This window comes from Dipodomys spectabilis, unplaced genomic scaffold (genome assembly GCF_019054845.1).
Source record: "Dipodomys spectabilis isolate Male_0828 unplaced genomic scaffold, ASM1905484v1 ptg000227l, whole genome shotgun sequence".
NCBI classification, from domain to species: domain Eukaryota; kingdom Metazoa; phylum Chordata; class Mammalia; order Rodentia; family Heteromyidae; genus Dipodomys; species Dipodomys spectabilis.
In genome coordinates this window covers 2,663,229-2,683,673 of record NW_024870904.1, presented here as the reverse complement: position 1 = coordinate 2,683,673, position 20,445 = coordinate 2,663,229, and the positions used below count along the sequence as shown (strand labels likewise).

Below are 20,445 nucleotides of genomic sequence, written 5' to 3'. Positions count from 1 at the left end.
CTATCCTGTATTGGTTCTGTATTGCAATTTCAATTTTCTTACAGATCAAAGACTTTCCCCATTTGGTACAATCCTAAGTTATTTCATTTGTGTGAATCAACTTATGTGTGTTAAGCTGTCTTTCCACATTGGCCACATTCATATGGTTTCTCTCCTTGTGTCTGTGATGGATGTTAAGTTGTGCCTTCCAGGTGAAAGAATTTCCATGCTTGCTACATACATAACATTTCTCTCTGGTTGTTTTTTTTCTGATGGACAGAAAGGTGTATGTTCTGCATGAAAGATTTTCTACATAGGTCACATTCATAAAATTTCTCTCCTGTGCGTGCTCTCTGGTGGATAGTAAGTTGTAGCTTCTGGCTGAAAATCTTTCCGCAAATATGACATTCATAAGGTTTCTTTCCTGTGTGTATTATCTGATGGACATTGATGCTTGACTTCCAAGAGAAGGACTTTCCACACATGTTACATTCATAAGGTCTCTCTAATGTGTGTGTTTTCTGGTGCATAGTAAGGTTACCTTTATGGGTGAAAGACTTTCAACACAAGTTACATTCATACGTTTTCTCTCTAGTATGTGTTCCCTGATGGAGATTAAGAGTTGATTTCTTGGTGAAAGATTTTCCACACATCTTACATTCATAAGGTTTCTCTCCTGTGTGTGTTCTCTGGTGCAGAGTAAGATATGCCTTGCAGGAGAAAGACTTTCCACAAATGTTACATTCAAAAGGTTTCTCTCTAGTATGTGTTCTCTGATGGAGATTAAGATTTGATTTCCTGGTGAAAGATTTTCCACACATCTTATATTCATAAGGTTTCTCTCCTGTGTGTGTTCTCTGGTGCAGAGTAAGATATTCCTTACAGGAGAAAGACTTTCCACAAATGTTACATTCAAAAGGTTTCTCTTTTGTGTGTGTTCTCTGGTGGCGAGTAAGGTTTGATTTCTCGGTGAAAGACTTTCGACACACGTTACATTCATAAGATTTCTCTCTATTATGTGTTCTCTGGTGGCGAGTAAGCATTGATTTATGGATGAAAGACTTTCCACACTTGTTACATTCATAAGGTTTCTCTCCTGTGTGTGTTCTCTGGTGGAGAGTAAGATATGCCTTCCAGGAGAAAGACTTTCCACAAATGTTACATTCAAAAGGTTTCTCTTTTGTGTGTGTTCTCTGGTGGACAGTAAGGTATGTCTTCCAGGTGAAAGACTTTCCACACTTGTTACATTCATAAGGTTTCTCTCCTGTGTGTGTTCTCTGGTGGTGAGTAAGCATCGATTTCTGGGTGAAAGACTTTCCACACATGTTACATTCATAAGGTTTCTCTCCTGTGTGTGTTCTCTGGTGTCTAGTAAGATATGTCTTGCATATGAAAGATTTTCCACAAATGTTACATTGAAAAGGTTTCTCTTTTGTGTGTGTTCTCTGGTGGACAGTAAGGCATGTCTTCCAGGTGAAAGATTTTCCACACATGTTACATTCATAAGGTTTCTCTCCTATGTGTGTTCTCTGGTGTCTAGTAAGATATGCCTTCCAGAAGAAAGACTTTCCACACATGTTACATTCAAAAGGTTTCTCTCCTGTGTGTGTTCTCTGGTGTCTAGTAAGATATGCCTTCCAGAAGAAAGACTTTCCACACATGTTACATTCATAAGGTTTCTCTCTTGTGTGTGTTCTCTGGTGTCTAGTAAGATATGCCTTCCAGGAGAAAGACTTTCCACAAATGTTACATTCAAAAGGTTTCTCTTTTGTGTGTGTTCTCTGGTGAACAGTAAGCTTTGATTTCTGGATGAAAGACTTTCCACAAACCTCACATTCATAAGGTTTCTCTCTAGTATGTGTTCTCTGGTGGACAGTAAGCTTTGATTTCTCGGTGAAAGACTTTCCACACTTGTTACATTCATAAGGTTTCTCTCCTGTGTGTGTTCTCTGCTGTCTTGTAAGATAAGCCTTGCATATGAAAGATTTTCCACAAATGTTACATTGAAAAGGTTTCTCTTTTGTGTGTGTTCTCTGGTGGACAGTAAGCTTTGATTTCTGGGTGAAATACTTTTGACACATGTTACATTCATAAGGTTTCTCTCCTGTGTGTTTTCTTTGAGGGACAACAGGGTGTTTCTTCTCAGTGAAAGACTTTTCACACTGTTTACATTCATCAACTACAGAAGACACATGAGTACTATATGCAGCACACATCTTACCAGGTTCACTGAAAATACTCATGCTCTGACAGCCAGTGACCTTTTCTATCCTCATCCCTAAAGAGTTCCCATTATTCTTAATCAGTTCTGACTTCTGTATGGAGCTCAAATGAAAACTTCTTATAAGTCTCACTTTTTCCTCCCCTGGGTTACTATTCATGATTGCTACTTCAGAGAGATATTTATTGTGACGTTCCTGGCAGGTGCTAATCACATCCTCCATTTCTGGGACATCTAAAATGAATAATAGAAAAATAAACAAAAACATAAATGAGATCCATATATTCCTTAATGTAAAGATATTTCCTCACATTCATTTACAATATTTTCAAATATCAAAGCATTGCTTTATGCAGAATGTATATATTTCTCTGCAGTGTAGTAATTCAGAAAGTAGTACTGACATTTACAATGGAAAATAATGTTTTTCTGTATTTCAGATTTTTATATTTTTTTAAAGGAAATATTTACTCAAATTATTTATCTCTGTACTCTTAATGCTTCCATTCTGAATCTCCCTCTATGCCCAGCACCACTGATAAGAAATTGTCCTGATCCTATTTTCCTCCTACCTGCAAAATACTAGTTTAAAATGAGATCTCCTTACTACATTTTTTATTGTCTTTTTCTCTTTATGAATGACTTCTCTACAGACAAAGGGAATTGCTAACATGAACTACACTAGAACATCAAATTCATTTTCTCTCCACGAGAATCCTGGATTGACAATTCCTTGAGACAAAGGATCACCTAGTTCTCTTCCATACATGAATCAAGGGCACTAGGAATACTATTGCTCTGTACAGCTCAAGAGAAACAGACCCACTGGGCTTTGGACCCAACATCACTATTCAAGATGCTTTAACTCACCTGTGAAATTCTCTTCTGAGTCTTCTCTCATCCATGGTTCTGCACCTTGCTCCAGCTTCACAATCAATATAGGTTTAGGAACACAGTGCCCTGTGAGTAAGAAAGAGTGGAGAACTATTGCTCTTGCTGGGTCATCATTAATGTAATGTTGCAGATATCCTGTTCACTGGTTTCTCCTAAATCTGGTTTCTCAATTGTTTTATTTTTTGGGAAGTGGGATCGGTTTTGGGGCATGAACTATGAGCCTGGGAGCTGTATCATACCTCCTAAGCTCAAGGCTAGCACTCTACCACTTGAGCCACAATGCCAATTCTGGCTTTTTTTTTCTGCTTTTTTGGTGCTGAGGAATCGAACACAGGGCCGCAAGCATGCAAGGCACGGGCTCCACCACTGAGCCACCTTCCCAGTCCATGGTTTCTCAATTCTTAACATCTCCATGGTGTACTTTCCCGCAGCTTTGGGTTTATTTTCCCAATGTGTGGCTTGGACTCAGCTCTTTTGCTCAAATCTAGCATTCTACTACTTTGTGTCTTGGCTACATTTCTAGTTTTTGAATGGTTAATTGGAGATAAGAGTCTCATGTTCATTTTTCTACAGTTGCTGGCTTTAAACCAAAATCCTCAGATTTCAGCCTACAGAGTATCTAGGATTCCAAGCTTGAAGCAATGCAACCTATGTCAGGTTTGGCTTACAAATACACACTTTCACACTTTCACCTACTGATTTCCAGATCATACTGACAGTAGTAATGTATATTCTATCTAGAGTGTAGATCCACCTATAATAATCACCCCAAGTCTGGAAAGTCAGTCTCCTATTAGTGGATCATAGTTTAGAACTTTTGTCCAACTACTGATTAGAAATCTTAAAGACTGAGAATAAAATTAGCTCATGAGTTACACATAATGAAGTTGAAGTTTCCCTTAGGAAGAAATGACACTTCCCATGGACTGGAACCTTTTTTTTTTTTTAAACAAAATGTAATGGTCCAAAGGCTTACATTTCTAACCCTACATTTAGGAGGTAAGATCAGAAGAGGCAGGCTTGAAACCAACCTGGGCATGGAAACTCAGAATATACCCCAAAACAAAAGCCAAAATAGAGTTGTGGCTCAAGCAGTAGTGTGAAAGGCAAACAACATCAAGCTCCCAGACCTGAATTTGGCTGGCTTTTATACTAGCATTTTTTTTACAAGGGAATGGACTGGAATCTTATACCTAAATAACATAGTCAAATGTCTACTAAAATAAAAGCACTTGATCTTCCAAATAAAAGTGACCTTTGCTCACCCAAGGACATTAGGTTGTTATAAGTTTCCAGCATTACTTCTCTATGAAGGGTCCTCTGACCAGGATCCAGATCCTGCCACTCCTTCCAGGTAAAGTACACAGCCACATCATCAAATGACATCAGCTTCTGTAATGGCACATTTCCATCAAGAAATTAGACCTGGGTCAAGAGAATTCCAATCTGGAATTTCATTATGCTGCAGGTATGCTTTTGTCTTACATAAAATGTTTGCAGCTGGCTAAGTTATCTTTTCACTGGGAAAATTAAATAGCAAATTAGAAATATTTGACAATACATAAACCTGGCCACTAAAATACACAGATTTGCAGGGCACTGGTGGCTTATGCCTGTAATCCTAGCTATTGAGGAGGAAGAGCTCTGCGGATCAAGGTTCATGGCCAGCCCAGGCAGGAAAGTCCATGAGACACTTATCTCCAATAAACCACCAGAAAACTGAAAGTAGCACTGTGACTCAAGTGGTAGAGCACTCACCTTGACCTGAAGAGCTGATGGACAATAACCAGGCCGAGAATTCAGGCCCCAAGACCAATACAAAGTTACAGATTCCCTAATGCATGCAAACACATTTCTGCTGCTAGCAATAGAGACAAGATAAAAATTCTAAGGAGATAATAATCTGGCATGATGACATTAAGTCTAAGGTGGTGTCTAAAAAATTATATTATTATTTTTGATAAAATTTTAGTATATATCAGTAGGTAACAATGAATTAAACAAATATTTTCTCTGCATTTACATTTATTGCTTCACCATAAATCCTATTTAGACCTTCTATTAACAAGTACTCTAATAAGCAAGCAGAACACATTCAGGATATCAGCATACAAAACATAGAACATTACTAGATCAAAGAAAGGCAGTGTCCACATGAATGTTAAAAAAACAGTAACAGTACTCCAGAAAGTAGCTAATGATTTATTGGGACCTTAAAAGATTTGATTTAGTTCCCACATAAAAATATCCTAGGTTAACCATGTTTGGTTTAAATACTAAATATTGAAATATGGTCTTAGATACCCTGATATTTCTTCCTCTGTAAAAAAGAACTGGTACCATGAAGGTTTGTAAACTTTACCTACATTCTACAACACAAAATATATGTGGGAGGGGAATAAAATATACCTTGAGAAGATTTTCATTTTAATAAGCCTTCATGGAAGCTGGAGGCAAATAGATAGACTCAAAGAACACTCAAGATGACAAAAATGATAAATATGACCAAATGCTCAAATGTGTTAAACATTCCTGAGTCATTTTTCCAGTCGATCCCTAAAGATATATTTCCACTTTTGTTAGTTAATAGTGAAATTCTTCAGAGATCAAAATCAATTCCTAGCAAATATCTGTGAGATTTTACAACAAATGATATTTCTAATAGAGAAAAACTCATCACTGTATTATTTTTTTTTTATCTGAACTACCTATCTTATACTGGCAGTGAATGAAAATATTTAAAAGTAGTGGGATGGAAAAACAAAACTGAATACCACTACAAATGAAGTTAGACCAAAGATAACAGAATCAGGTGAAATCAAATTTTCTTGTAGTTTATCAGTTGGAGGAAGGACGTACTTTTCTGTATGGATCTCTGAAGTAGAGCTGAAGGGGAAAAAGATTTGAGAGGTTGGAATTCCAGCCGGACAGCACTGAGAGAACTGAGAGCTGGCCACAGAAGGGTCAAAAGAGAATTCTGGAGATGGTTAAGATATTGGAGTTCAGGCCTTTTCCTTAATGTTGGAAAGATAGCATCTGAAACTGAGCTGCTGTTCACCTTGAAGGCTAGGTAAGGTGAACTTCATGTCTGCATTTATTCTGGGCGCCAGTCTTCTGTCTCAGGAGAATAAGGAAACATGTTTTCTTCACAACCTGTTGTGGCTCAGATTGTAATATTAATATAGATACTTCAGTTTTGCATGTTATCAAAGGTAATCTTCCCTGTGTGAACTCAAGGAACTTTGCTTGCTTGCTGGCAACCACAGACCAAGTGCCAGAGAGGCTTCAGAACCCTGGTTTCCCCTAAGTTTATCTGTTTATGTTTTTGTGTTTCTCTAATTTTCTTTGTTTCTGGAATCCTGTAGAACTCTCTAGGCAACAATTTTCCTATACAATGGGTATGAAAAATGTCAATCGTAAGAGCCATGTCAGCAACATAAAGCTGATCACTAAGAAAAACCAGTTCCCAGATAGATCATTGAAGAAAAGAAAAAACTGAGGAAAGAGAGAATGAGAAAACTAAGAAAAAATGATTCAAAGATAGATACAAAGAGAGAGAAAGAGAAAAATAACCAACACAAGTGAGTAGAAAACCAAAAGTAGAGAGAGATTATAGAGGAAAGAAATCTTGTGAGGATACTTTAGAAAACAAACAAGATTTTGAAAAAAGAACATAAACTTTAGCAACAAATATAGCCTCAGCTTCAAGTAAGACCAAGACCATGAAGTAGTCCTAGAAGTATATATGGAGAGTAATTTAAGTACATATAGGTTAATCATTCCTTAAGAAAACACCAAGGTGCGTATGACCACACTATTTCAGCAATTCCAGGAAAATTTCATTGAGATAGTTTAATGTTACTCATGAGAATGAGATCTGGTTGCAATCTACCCTTCACCTTCCACAAAATGTAACCTGCTCAGTGGCACTACATCAGGTAACAGGTATGATTACATGTTATGACAAGTTGAAACCTAGACATTCTGAAGCCAATCTGAATTCAATTTAGAAAGAATATAACCATTTAATCTGCTAAACCTACAAGTAATTTTTATCTCCTAATCTACAAGCCATCTTTTTCTGATTTATGAATACATTCGGGAGGCTGTATCTGTGTGGTTGGTATTGTTTGTAATTCTTGGAAATCTTTAGGTTCATATAATGGAATGGAAAACAAATGAGAAATAAAAAAAAACTCACCAGAGATCCATTCATTCTGTCTTGCTGCTGACAATGAACAGAAGACTCTAGAAGCACGGCTGGGATATAAGGCAAATGACACATTCAGAAATGAATCTGTGAGATTTGGGGTCCAGAATTTTCTCTTGCAAACATGATATATGAGCTTCAAAACCATAAAGCTGTCTTAGAAGAATCTTTAATGTCTCAGGCAGAGCATTAAAGTTTCCAAGAAACACAAATGCAGTCCATTTCCTGACAGATAGATATTATTAAACCAACTAATTTCTATGTTTATGTACACATTAAATTCAAAAAAATGAATGTTCCCACAAATATTATTGAATACTTGAAAGCAAAAACATATCACATATCCACTAAAAGTATTTATTACTGAATATACTTCGGGATGTAGGAACTGCTTTTTTAATGCAAAGGTATCCTAGGAATCCATTGGAATTTGTGTTCTACCTCGTTCATTTACATATTTTAACACCAGGGAAAGCATGTATGATGTAGCACAGTGTTTTCACCCAATTTAGAGAAAAAATGTCTACAGAATATATTTCTTGTGTTATAATATTTCAACAATGGCTGTCAAATGGCACATTTCACTGTATCCATAGCACACCTATGCAATGATTTGCAATTTGCCATTTAACATGCTTTGGCCAAAGGGACATGAGTAAAGATGAGGTAAACCCAGGTTTGAGAAGTCCCTAATGTTCATTTCCCTAAACAGTCTTGGAAAGAACCTTGACCATCCTAAAGATACAACATAAAATACTCCATATAGGAGTGACACACATGAAGATAAGCAACACCTACAAAGCATACAACCTTGAGTAAGACATATTACCTCAAGTTTTCTTCTGTGATTTTTCTTTTAAGGCCAAATTTCCCTGACCAATACTTTCTGTACTACTAGGCAAAACCAACCAGTAAGAGCTAGCATTAGCAAATCCTTAGATGGGACATTTAATATAAGTTTGCACACTAAAAATCATACTGGTAACAGGCTGAATAAATTAGCAAGAAGAGGATTAGGAATTACTACATTAATAGATACTTTGTCATAACAATTTACCCCACGATCCCAAACCACAGCCTCAGGTACCCTCTCATAACTAGGCTCTGGCTTATTCCACAGTCCAGCGCACCACAATTCCTGGAAATTAGTTTAAATCTTGCAACAATACAAAGTGATTGACAGTGGTATAGGAAAGAGTACCACGTGAATCTGGAGCTAAGGGAAGTAGCAACAATTTTTGTAATAGGCAAGGGAAGCTAGCAACATCTTCCCCTTCCTGTGCTTTTCTGCTTCTTCCCTTTAGGGCTTCTCAGAATTGATAAGGTCTGTCCATTTAGGATGGAGATTCCTATTCATAGGGTTCTCTGCTTCAAACTTTGCTAGGCTTCATTCCTAAAAATACAGGACTAGCACTCACTACTCCAATATCCCATGTACAACTGTCTCTAGAAACAGGGTCATGTACAAATACTTGTGAGCTCAACCCAGGAGATTAAAAACTCAAGCCAAACAGATCAAATTATCTCTAGGAGAAACAACACAGAAGCCCCAAATACAACTGCAATGTAAGAGGACTCAAGGCAGGCATACATCTCACAATTTCACTAGAATTCTTCCTGTACTACTCTTACACCTGGGAAAAGCAAATAAAATCACATGTGTTAATAGAAGTATCCCTTGGTCTTGGAGTACAAATGCACAGCTCTTGGGCTCTCCTCGTCTGGACAATGACCCAGCTTACTCTCAGACATTTGGAAACCAGGTTCTTGCATCTGAAGGCCCAGAGGCTAATGGCAGTACAAACTCCTGAGCCTCATGCAAATTATCAACCCCAGACTGGAAAAAAGCGTGGAGAGGGAAGTAGGCGCTTTGGCTCAAGTATAAAGCTCTCCCTCTGTGCTGAGGAGCTCAGGAATGCTGCTTATGGGCCCAAAGTTCGTGCCCCACCAAAGAAACAGAAACAGAAAAACAAACAGAAACCAGTGGAGGGGAGACTCCTGCGGCAATCACACAGGTCCTACCTGACATCAGTTCCAAAGCCTGAGATTCCTTCAAGTTACAGCTCCCAAGCTCCACTGCACAGAGCTGGGCGCCAGCCTCCTGGCTCCCACCTGTGGAAGGCCAAACTGTACTTCAGGGCACTTCCAGCAGCCAGGCAAAGGAAAAGAATCCGGAAGAGGCAGACTTAAAACGCCCGTGGTGGGAGGGGAGACACATGCACAAGAGCATCTTCTGCCCCACCTCCACCCTCCAAAAAACAAAAACAACCCAGGACTTTCAAAGAAAATATCCTCCTTGGTGACTACAATTCCCACAATGCTCAGTGCCACCCTGCTACATACCTGGGAACAAGGGTGCTCTTGTGCATTGGGACTTTTCTCTCCCTGCTGTGGGAGTTAAGCTCAGTTTCTTCTTGAAAACCACTGTTTCCTCTTGAAATACATAAGACCAACCAGAAAATGGATATATATGGGGAGAATTGGCTACATTGTCTTTTTGATTCTTAGTTCTAATAATGAAATTGAGGTTATGAGACTGTGTTGCTTATACCTTTCTCTTTATTCAATGACTGTGTTCTGCTGAATGTAAATTATATCTCTGTTTTGTCTTAAATTTTTTTAATATATCCCCTCCTACTTTACAAAGATATTGCCCGGCGCTGGTGGCTCAAGCCTCTAATCCTAGCTACTCAGGAGGCTGAGATCTGATGATCCCTGTTCAAAGCTAGCCCACCCAGGAGAGACCATGAGACTCCTATCTCTAATAAACCACTAGAAAACCGGAAATGGTGCTGTATCTCAAGTGGTAGAGTGCTCGCCTTGAGCTGAAGAGCTGAGGGACAAGCACCCAGGCCCAGAGTTCAAGACACACAACCACCAAAAAAAAAGAAAAAAGGTATACACAACCATTAACTTATACCTGTGTCATTTCCCATTGCTGTAATGAAAACACTGACATAAAATAGTGAGATTGTTAGGTAAGTATGCAGCATAATACTTCTGGTGATTTGGATTTTCAAAATCTAACAATTAATTTTCCAGAAACTTCCCAATTCTATCTATTAAATCAAATGAATTTCTGTTTTTGTCTGAATTTTGCATTTCATTTAAGGATTTTATGTTTTGTTTTGTTGTTGGTCCTATGGCTTGAACTCAGAACTTGGGCACTGTCTGTGAGCATTTGCTGTGCTCTATTTGCATTTCCTTTAAGAATTTGTTCAAGTAAGTAGTGAAAAGTTACCTCACAGGGATTCTTATGAACATGGAATATCACCTCCATTTCCCTTCAAAGAGATAGTCGTTTAGGGTGTCAGGAATGAATGCAGGAGGGATAGAAGAGTGAAATTTAGGAAAGGCTATGTTGATGTGAACCTTAATCACTTGCAAAACAGTCTGCTTTTGTCTTTTCCTTTTGCATGTGAAAATCTCTTTAGACTTCTTACCTCTTCTCTGATCCTAACAGTTCCTCTCAGTAGCTTTAGGCTACATATCAAAGGGACCTCATACTTGTCTTCTCAGACCTCACCCATTAAAATGTGCTACAAATCTTTTGTCTCCTGCTGCAATCCCATCAGAGCACAAGCAAGGCTCTGAGAGCCAATGGGATGATAATTAAGGAGACAGAGAGATGGCTGATGACACAGTTCAGCTATATTTCTCAAATGCTTGAGTAATATTGGTCTAGACCCACTGTGCCCAAAAGTGCAAACAGCACACATCTTTCCTCATTCTATTTCAATAGATCTTTTCCACCCAAGCCTCCAGACAGTTAAAGCCCCAGGCCAAAAATCTAGAACACACACTTCCTCAAACCAATAAATGGCAAGGACTTGCAGTGCTGAGGGTGGGAGTCAATGGCCCTGAAGCCTTTGCTCACATTTTGTCTGCTCCTGGCAGGCACCCCAGGGTCTACAACAGTCTCCCTCTCTCTTATCAAAGAACCTACCCTTGTCTCTTACATGTTTATTGTGATTTTTTGTAATCCCTTCCAGAAAAAATAATTAGGAAAGATTGGATTGGAAACTTTCAATTTTGATTTTAGTTCTCCAGTGTATGGGTTCAACATGTCCCTAATATAGACCAGAACTATTCCTCATGAAAATGGGAATCAATGAGCATATTTGAATGTATAGACTTCAACTTAAAAGCACCTCTAACAATATAAAGAAAAAATAATTTCATTCTTTAAAACTAAATTCCTGGGAAGTGGCACTGTGGCTCAAGAGGTCGAGAGCTCGCCTTGAGCTGAAGAGCTGAGGGACAAGTGCTCAGGCCCAGAGTGCAAGCCCCACAACCAAAAAAAAAAATCCTCCCTAAAACTAAATTCCTGAGAGACAAAGAGATAAAACTGGAGTGCTTCCAAGAGGACCTGTGAAATATAGTTTTCTTTTCTTTTCTTTTCTTTTTCTGTTAGTCATGGGGCCTGAAGTCTGGGCCTAGGTACTGTTCCTCGGCTCTTCAGCTCAAGGCTAGTGCTCTACCACTTGAGCCACAATGCCACTTCTGGCTTATTCTGCTTATGTGGTGCTGAAGAATCGAACCCAGGGCCTCATGCATGCAAGGCAAGCACTCTACCACTGAACCATCTTCCCATCCCTGAAATATAGTTTTCATGGTTCAAGCCTACATTTGTGATGAATTTCTTTATTCCTTTATCCTTTTGTTTTGTTTGATTTGGTTTTTGGTTATCCCACTTGAACTGTGAGCCTAGGAACCATCCCTTAGCCCTTCGACTCAAGCCAAGTGCTCTACATTGTGAGCTAAAGCACCAATTCTGGTTTTCTGGTTTTTATTGGAGATAAGTGTCTCACAGACATTGCTGCCCAGGCTGACTTTGGACTGCGATCCTCAGGTTTCAGCCTTTTGAATAGATACGATTAAAGACATGAGGTACCAGCACCCAGCTTGCATTTCTTTTTTTTTATGTTCTAGCCTTGGGGCTTGAAGTCAGTGCGTGGACACTGTCCCTAAATTTTTGCTCCAAACTAGCACCCTAGTACTGGAGCCACAATTCCACATTCGGCTTTTTCTATGTATGTGGTACTGAAGACTTGAACCAGAGCTTCATACATGTTAGGTAAGTACTCTACCACTGTTGCGGGACAGCCACAACAACAACAGTGCTCTGGACGGGCAATGGGATGATAATGGAACAGACTGAGAGAAGGCCAATGATGAATCTCTCTTTATTCCAGCAATAACCTTAGCTATAGACACTTTCTAGATCGGTCCAGTGCTTGCATCACATTTTTCTAGTACTCACTGTGTCAACAAGTGCATACCATATGCATCTTTCCTCATTCTAGTTCAACCTTTTTCCAACAAACACCTAGAGGTAAGCCCCTAGGCCCAGAAGCTACAAGGAACACTCCCTCCTACAAAAAGGGCAAGTACTTATAGCCCTGAAGATTGGAGTCCATGGTTGTGGAGCTTTTGCTCACACCTTGCCTGCTCCTGGCACCTATGGGTCTGCACCACTTCCCCCTTTTTCATTTTGTAAATTGAGCAAGTGTCTATCAGCCTGAACCTGGAAAATCGGCAGATCATCCATCTCAGGAAGAATGGAAGAAAAAAAAACACCAAAACAATAAACAGGAAAATGCCTAAGAAATAGCAAAAAGAGTGCTATTTCCCCAGGCGAATCCCTGCAGGTAATGGAGAAGTGATACAGCAAAGCCTGAGTGGTGGAGTGACCAATACCAGATATCTGACCCTGAAGCTGCATAATGCCTAAGTTTAAATGATCACAGGGCAACATTCCTCAAATATGTCACTGGATATTGGAACAAGTCATATTTCCATCATATTTAAGAGGGGAAACACAGATGTACTGACAATTAGCATGACACATCATTCTTAACTGGCTCTTTAGCAGGTCTATGTGATCATCAACATACATCATTGCTGTTTCCAAATCATAAAACATATCACAATCAAATATCAAGGGGACCATAAACATTTCAAACTAAAGTATTAATATTTTTTTTGTATATATGGTTTCTACAAGGATCACAGGAGAAGCAGTAGCACTAGCAATAAGCGTCTGGGTAGCAATCATGTGGGCAAGAAATAGTCCCCAAAATCGGCAGCAATGGCTAAGAGTCCCCTGAACCTCAATAGCAAACCGAGACCCAAACTTATTATACCATGGTTCTATCAACTGAACATGCAATGTAAGTTAAGGGGATTGCATAGTAAGCTAGGATTACTCATGCAGTTAGTGAGAACATAATTGTTCCTGCAAGAGGCATGAAATACCACCCCACCCTGGAAAACCATACTCAGCCCAACTACTAGCATGTATGGATACATAACACAAGCTTGCACAGTAAATGATACAAAACCATGAAACAGGACAGGTCTCTGAAACAGAGGTATGATGGTGAGAGGCATTAGTTCAAATAGGCCTCATGGCAGCAGTCAGGCTCAAGTTGTCAGAGTGAGCTTGTCCACACAAACTGACAAACATGGGAGCCAGCAAGGTACCACTGATCACATCACTCCTCTGAGACCAGTCCTACCTTACATACTGGGAGACTCCTACCACCAGACCAGTGGACAAGATGTGAAATCCACAGGCCCTCCAGGGTGATGGATCATCACAACCATGGGAATCTCTGGGCATAGTGGAACCCAAGAGGGATGCACCACATCTCCTGCCAAAGGAACTCTACAAGTGTTATGCATAAGCTCCATCTTTTTCCATTGGTTCACCTTTTCCTCCAGAGGAAGTCAGAACCATAATCTATCCCTGAATACCTTACCATACTTGTACCTTCTACCTCCGGATCTGCAATAGTCAATAACTGTGATCAATGAAGTAAAGGATATATTATTTTTATAATAATGAGACTTAGGTCTGTGAGCAATTAACAATTCAAAAATAATATAGGAAGTAAATTCTATTTATACTAGTACAATAAACATAAAACTTAGAAATGAATGTCTGAAAAATGTAACCAAGAACAATGACCACTATGGGACACAGCTAGTCTAGGAAGCAGCCATTTTTACCTGATCCTTATGTCCTTGCCTCTCAGGAACTTACTTTAACTTTTACAGAAATAAAGAATTATTCTTCCTTCATATTTTATAGGTGCTCCAGTGTTGCCATCTATACATCCAAATGTGCCTCACGATCTCCATTTTCATGAGGAATAGCTAAGGTCCACTAAAAGAGGGATGGAAAACCCTTACCCTGGAGGACTGAATATCAGGCATGAAAATTTCCTACACAATCCTTCCCAGTAATGATGTGGGGAAAGGATCATCAACAATCACAACAAACCCTTAAGAGACAAGCTTAGGATGTCTGATATGAGGGAGGGAGGCAAAAGATTTATTCCACAGTGTAATGGATACAGTCTGAGAAGACAAGTCTGAAGTCCCCTAGATATGTGGGTTAGACTTGCTGACAGGAACTTTTAGGTTCAGAGAAGAGGTAGAAAATCAAAACAAAATAGGATATGCAAAACAGAAAAATAAAAACAGACTGGTTTGGAGCAAGTAATCAAGCTTCACATGAACCTGGACCTGCCCTGAACTCTACCTCCTCCCACATTCATCTTGATCTACCTAGACAACCATTTTTTTTTGAAGAGTCTTGGAGGAGGAGTACCATTTTCTAAGAAACCCTTGGGAGGATCCTTTTCACTATTCCCCTGAAGCAATTAATAAAAGAAAGGCAAGTACAGCACAGCAAATGCTCACAGACAGTGCTCAAGCTCTGAGTTCAAGCCACAGGACCAACAACAAAACGAGGGAAAAAAAACTTTTTAAGGAAAGGCAAATTTCAGACACAAATAAGCAAAAACTCCTTAAAATTTCATAGATGGAATTTGGGAGTGTCTGGGAAAGTCATGAGTAGATTTTGAGAACTGTATTTAATTCAAAGATTATAGAGTACATCTGTCTTTAAATTCTGTTTTTTTATTCCAATATATATATAATAATATATATATATAATATTTATATATTAGAGCAGGGGAAGATGATGCCAGAATCAATCAGTTTACTGTCTGCAAGTACTTTTTTTTTTTTTTTTGATCAATCTTGTGGCTTGAACCCAGCCTGAGCACTGTCTCTGCGTTTTTCAGCTCAAAGTGAGCTCTCTACCACTTGAGCCACAAGGCCACTTCCATTGTTTTGGTAGTTACTTGGAGATAAGGCTTATGAACTTTCCTGCCCAGGCTGGTTTTGAACTGGGATCCTCATATCTCAGCTTCCTGAGACCTAGGATTACAGGCATGAGCCATTGGCACCCAGCTGCAAATACCTTTGTAAAGTGAGAGGGGAGATATTCAAAACTTTAAGGAAAAACAGAGACATAATTTACATTCAGCAGAACATACTTTTTGAACAGAAACAAATATAAAAACTACGTAGTTTCATAACCTCAATTATATTAAAAGAACTAAGAATTAAAAAGCCCAATTATGCAATGCTCCTAATATATTTGTGTTTTTAATTGGTCTCACAATATTTCTGTTGGTAAACTGAATTTTCAAGAAGAAACTCACCTAAGTTTCAGGCGCTGGGAGAGAAAGGTCCCCATGCATCCTAGCACACTTAGGACCAAGTGCCTTGTGCCAGTCAAAACCCTGTAACAAGCCCACTTCCTCTAGGTGAATTGTGCATTGCATTCTGGGAATTGTAGTTTCTATTGGGGCATAGATACTTTGAAAGTGGGGGGGCGGGCGGAGGGGATGGGGTATGGAGGGAGGAAGAGGCACCAGTCCCTCCTTGCCCACTGTTGGTGTTTTTATTTTGCAAATTCAGGTTACTTTGCTTTTCCCTTGCTGCTGGAAGTGCTCTGAAGTACAGCTCTGCACTCCATAGTCAGCCATGGTTCCAGAATCTTTATTCATTTTCATCAGCAAGAAAGAATGAAAGGATCTCTAGTGAGATTCTTTTATTTCTCACTTTGTTTGACATTCCATTTTATGAACCAAAGGGCGCCAAGATTGAAGAAAAGAAAAAAAAAAAGATTCAGTGTCAGGAACATGTTCCTAAAAATGCTAATGATGTAGCCAGGCGCCTGTGGTTCACACCTGTAATCCTAGCTACTCAGGAGGTGAGAGCTGAGGATCAGGGTTCAGAGCCAGCCAGGGTAGGAAAGTCTGTGAGACTCTTATCTCCAATAATCCACTAGAAAAGGGGAAGTGGCGCAGAGGCTCAAGCGGTAGAGCGCTCACCTTGAGCTGAAGAGCACAGGGACAGCGCCCAAGCCCAGAGTTCAAGCCCAACGACTGACCAAAAAAAAAAAAGCTAAAGATGGCTTGGAGATTTAGCAGATTATAAAATCTGACATGCCAAGTTAAGTGCAGATATGCTTGTTTGTTTCTACTTTTTCTAGTGTGAGAGAATGTTGTCCCACTAGTTATGTGATTCAGTGACACCTAGGAGATGACTTCTCATGGAAGGTGAAGGATGGCTAGCAACTGCTCAGACATCACATCCTCATATGGAATAGTAAACTATCCTAATGAAATTTTACTGGATTTGCTGAAATAGTGTGGTCAAACATAACTTCAAATATTCTACAGGACTGAGTGAGCTATAAGTACTTCAATTAATCTCTGCAAATATTCTTGGACTGCTTTGTGGTCTTTTTTTTACTTGAAACTTAGGCTGAGTTTGATGGTATTTATAGAAATCTCTGTTTTTCTCTATGGTGCTCTCATAGGAGTTCTCTTACCTATTTTCCCAATTCATTCTATTTTTCATGTTTACTAGCTTTCTTTCTTTCTTTTGCATTATATTTATTTATTGTGAAAATACTATTCAGGGAGGTTACAATTACATGGGCAAGATAGTGAGTACATTTCTTATCAAGCATTGTTGCCTTCCACTTTGTTTCCCTTTACCATACCTTCTTTCTTTTTTATTTTTCAGTTGTAGGTCTGGAACTCTGGGCCTAGGCGCTATACTTAAACTCTGCAGCTCAAGGCTAGTACACTACCACTGGTGCCACATCGCCACTTCCAGTTTTCTAGTGGTTAATTGGAGATAAGCATCTCACAGAAGGTCCTGCCTGGGCTGGCTTTGAACCTCTATGCTCAGATCTCAGCCACCTGAGTAGCTAGGATTACAGGCATGAGCCACCACCATGTGGCTTCACTAGCTTTATTTCTCTCTTTCTTCTCTCATTGTCTATTTTTTTCTCTGTCTCTTTTTCTCTTTCATTCTCTCAGCTGCTCTTTCCTCCATTTTTCTCCTAATTTTACTTTTCTCCAAATGGTTTATCTGGGAAGTAGATTTTCTTACTGATCAGTTTTCTTTTGGTGACGAGGCTCTTAAAATTGACATTTTTCTCACTCATTATACAGGAAAATTGTTGCTAAACATAAAATAATTTGAGTTTCCAGATTCTATTATCTTTCTCTGGTTTAACCTCACTTGCTGTGGTTCCTGCAGTTTTCCTTTTTCTTCTTGCTCTGCTTGCATATTTGCATTCACTGATATTATAAGATAGAAGCTGGTTGTGAAAATAAACAATACAGGGACTCTGGTGTCTTTTATTTAGCTTATTTTACTTAAAGTTCATCCCTGCCATAAAATGTAGTAAAGTTTTCTCCTTTGAACACATTTATTGTTTTACATGCTTCAATGTTTTCCTTATTGTGAGTAGAGTTTGAGAAGTGATTCTCCAAGCATTTGTTGTACTCCCTGCTTTATCTGCTGTTGCGTACAAGTATAGAAATGCTGGACCATATTCCTATATAATTCTATATTTAGTTCTTTTTAGGACTCTTCGTACCATCTTTGATTGTTTGTTTGTTTGGTTGATCAAGGGGCTTGAACTCCGGGCCTGAGCGTAGACCCCCAGCTCTTTAGCTCAAGGCTAGCGCTCTACCACTGGAGCTACCTGATGGTTTTATTGGAGATAAGAATTTCACAGATGTTCCTGCCAATACTGGCTTTGAACCGTGATCCTCAAATCTCAGCCATCTGAGTAGCTATGATTACAGGTGTGAGCCATGGGCGACTGGCTTCATCTTTGATAGTATTATATACCCAAGAAAAATGCACCAAGGTTCACATTCTTTTGACATCTTTCCTAGCTTTTTTTAGACTTTGAGAGTGTTTTTGTTGGTTTTATTTAAAACTATATCCATACTACCATGTATAAAATAGTTATTTTAGAAGAATTTTGATTGAATTTTTCTCATGACTACTGATATTAAACTACTTTTATATTTTAATGTACTACATGTGTATGTCCTTTTTAGAAAAGTCTCTTCAATCTTTTTCCCATTTTAAAATTAGATTTTTTTGGTGTAGGTGTTTCTAGAAGGATTATCCTTATATTTTCTAATTCATATTGGTTAAAAATCCATTTAGAGATATATGCAAATACTTCTCTCATACCATGGTTTTTTTCCTTTATTGGTAGTGTTTTTCAACATACAAGGTTTTCGTTTGTATTTATTACTCATTTATTTATTTATTTATTTACTTACTTATTTACTTATTTATATATTGTAGGACATGGGGCTTGAACTCTGGGCCTGAATGCTGTCCCTCAGCTCCTCAATTCAAGACTAGCACTCTACCACTTTGGCCACAGTACTACTTCCAGTTTTCTGGTGATTTACTGCAAGTAAGAGTTTCACAGCTATACCTGCCCAGGCTGACTTTGAGACCCGATCTTCAGATTTCACCTTTTCAGTACCTAAGATTACAAGTGTGATCCACCAGAGACTCACATTGTTTGCTTGATTCTTTGTTTTTTCCATGATGTACTTTTGGAGTTCTATTTATAGGGTTACTGTCAAATCTTGCTTTCTTATTCGTTTTTCCGCAGTCGTGGGTCCTGAACTGTGGGCCAGGGTGCTTTCACTCAGCTCTTCAGCTCAAGGAGAGTACATTTCAAACTGAAGCAAAAGAACACTTCTAACATTTTTGCTTATGTGGTGCTGAGGATTCAAACACAGGGCCTCATGCATGCTAAGCAAGCACTCTACCACTGAGCAATCTTCCCAGACCAGTTACTGTCAAATCTGATGCCATGAAGTATTCCTCCCCTTCTCTCTTCTTCTCTTCTTTTCCCTTTCCCTCTGTTCCCCTCCTCTCCACCACTCTCTTCTTCCTTCTTTTCCCTAACCTTTTGCTTCCCTTCCCCACCTTCTCCACTCATCTTCTTTTCCCTTTATATCTGAGATGAAGACGTGCTCATATCACTACAGTTAGGTTTCTAACTTAGAAACACATGTAATTCACATACCTCATGGTTTTCTTGAGCTACTATTGGAGCTTGAACTGCAGGTCTCACAGTCAGTCAACTTCCTCACTCACTGTTGGCACTATCACTTGAGCCATACCTCTAACCTGTTCATTAGCTGCTTAGTTTGAGTTGCCTATCCAGGCTGGCTTCCAGACCTCAGTTTCCTCCTTACTAGCTAGGCTAAAATGACAGTCTTGAGCAGGAAGTACTTGCCTTGATTTTTCTTACCTCAACATTTAACATTAACACTTAATTGGAAACTACAATGAAACAGTTTATTGTTACTGGTTTATGTAGAATTAATATGCAACCTAAACTGAAATAGTTTATCTTTCAAATTAAGTGTTGTAATGTGTTTCTAACAATTGTAACTGTTCTAACTGTGGTAGATTTTCTTCACTAAGCAAATCGTTTATGCTGGAGGTATTGTTTTATAATTAATGCAATTTAATGTTATTGTGGAGGTGATGTATAGAGAGATATAATGATATGAGTGAGGTAAAAATACCCTTCCTTTCATACAGTGTCTTCCATGTTTTCATTCTCTCCTAATCCCTCCCTCCTATCTCTACTCTTGAGTTGTATATTTCACTTTCATCACCCTATTTCCCTCACATTCTATGGCTCTGCCACACCCACCAGAAGGTATACATGTGAATACACCATAAGTAATTGAAGGCAATTGTTTTTATTTCACAAGTGAAATAAGAAAGTAGCTCCCTTTAATATTGAATAAATCACAATGAGAGCATACATATATTTTTACATATCCATTCTAGTTTCCTTCTGTTTGTTTTACTGTTAGATTATTAGCAACATATTGTTGGATTTCATTGTACTTATATCATAGATTTATTTGTCATACTGATTTCAAGAAAATTTGTCTTCAGATCTATTCTCAGTATGTCTGTCTTG

The 20,445-nt window shown here is 38.8% G+C and overlaps 1 protein-coding gene across 1 annotated transcript; it reads right to left on the bottom strand.

Moving 5' to 3' along the window:
* Positions 1 to 500: 500 nt before the first annotated feature.
* LOC122123317 (zinc finger protein 2 homolog) lies at positions 501 to 1,679 on the bottom strand (the record flags this gene model as incomplete). The annotated part of the gene is given in 2 exon segments (XM_042697671.1): positions 501 to 1,445; positions 1,530 to 1,679. Coding segments are annotated over 2 exon segments (1,095 nt in total), but the record flags the coding sequence as incomplete, so codon positions are not given.
* Positions 1,680 to 20,445: the final 18,766 nt, after the last annotated feature.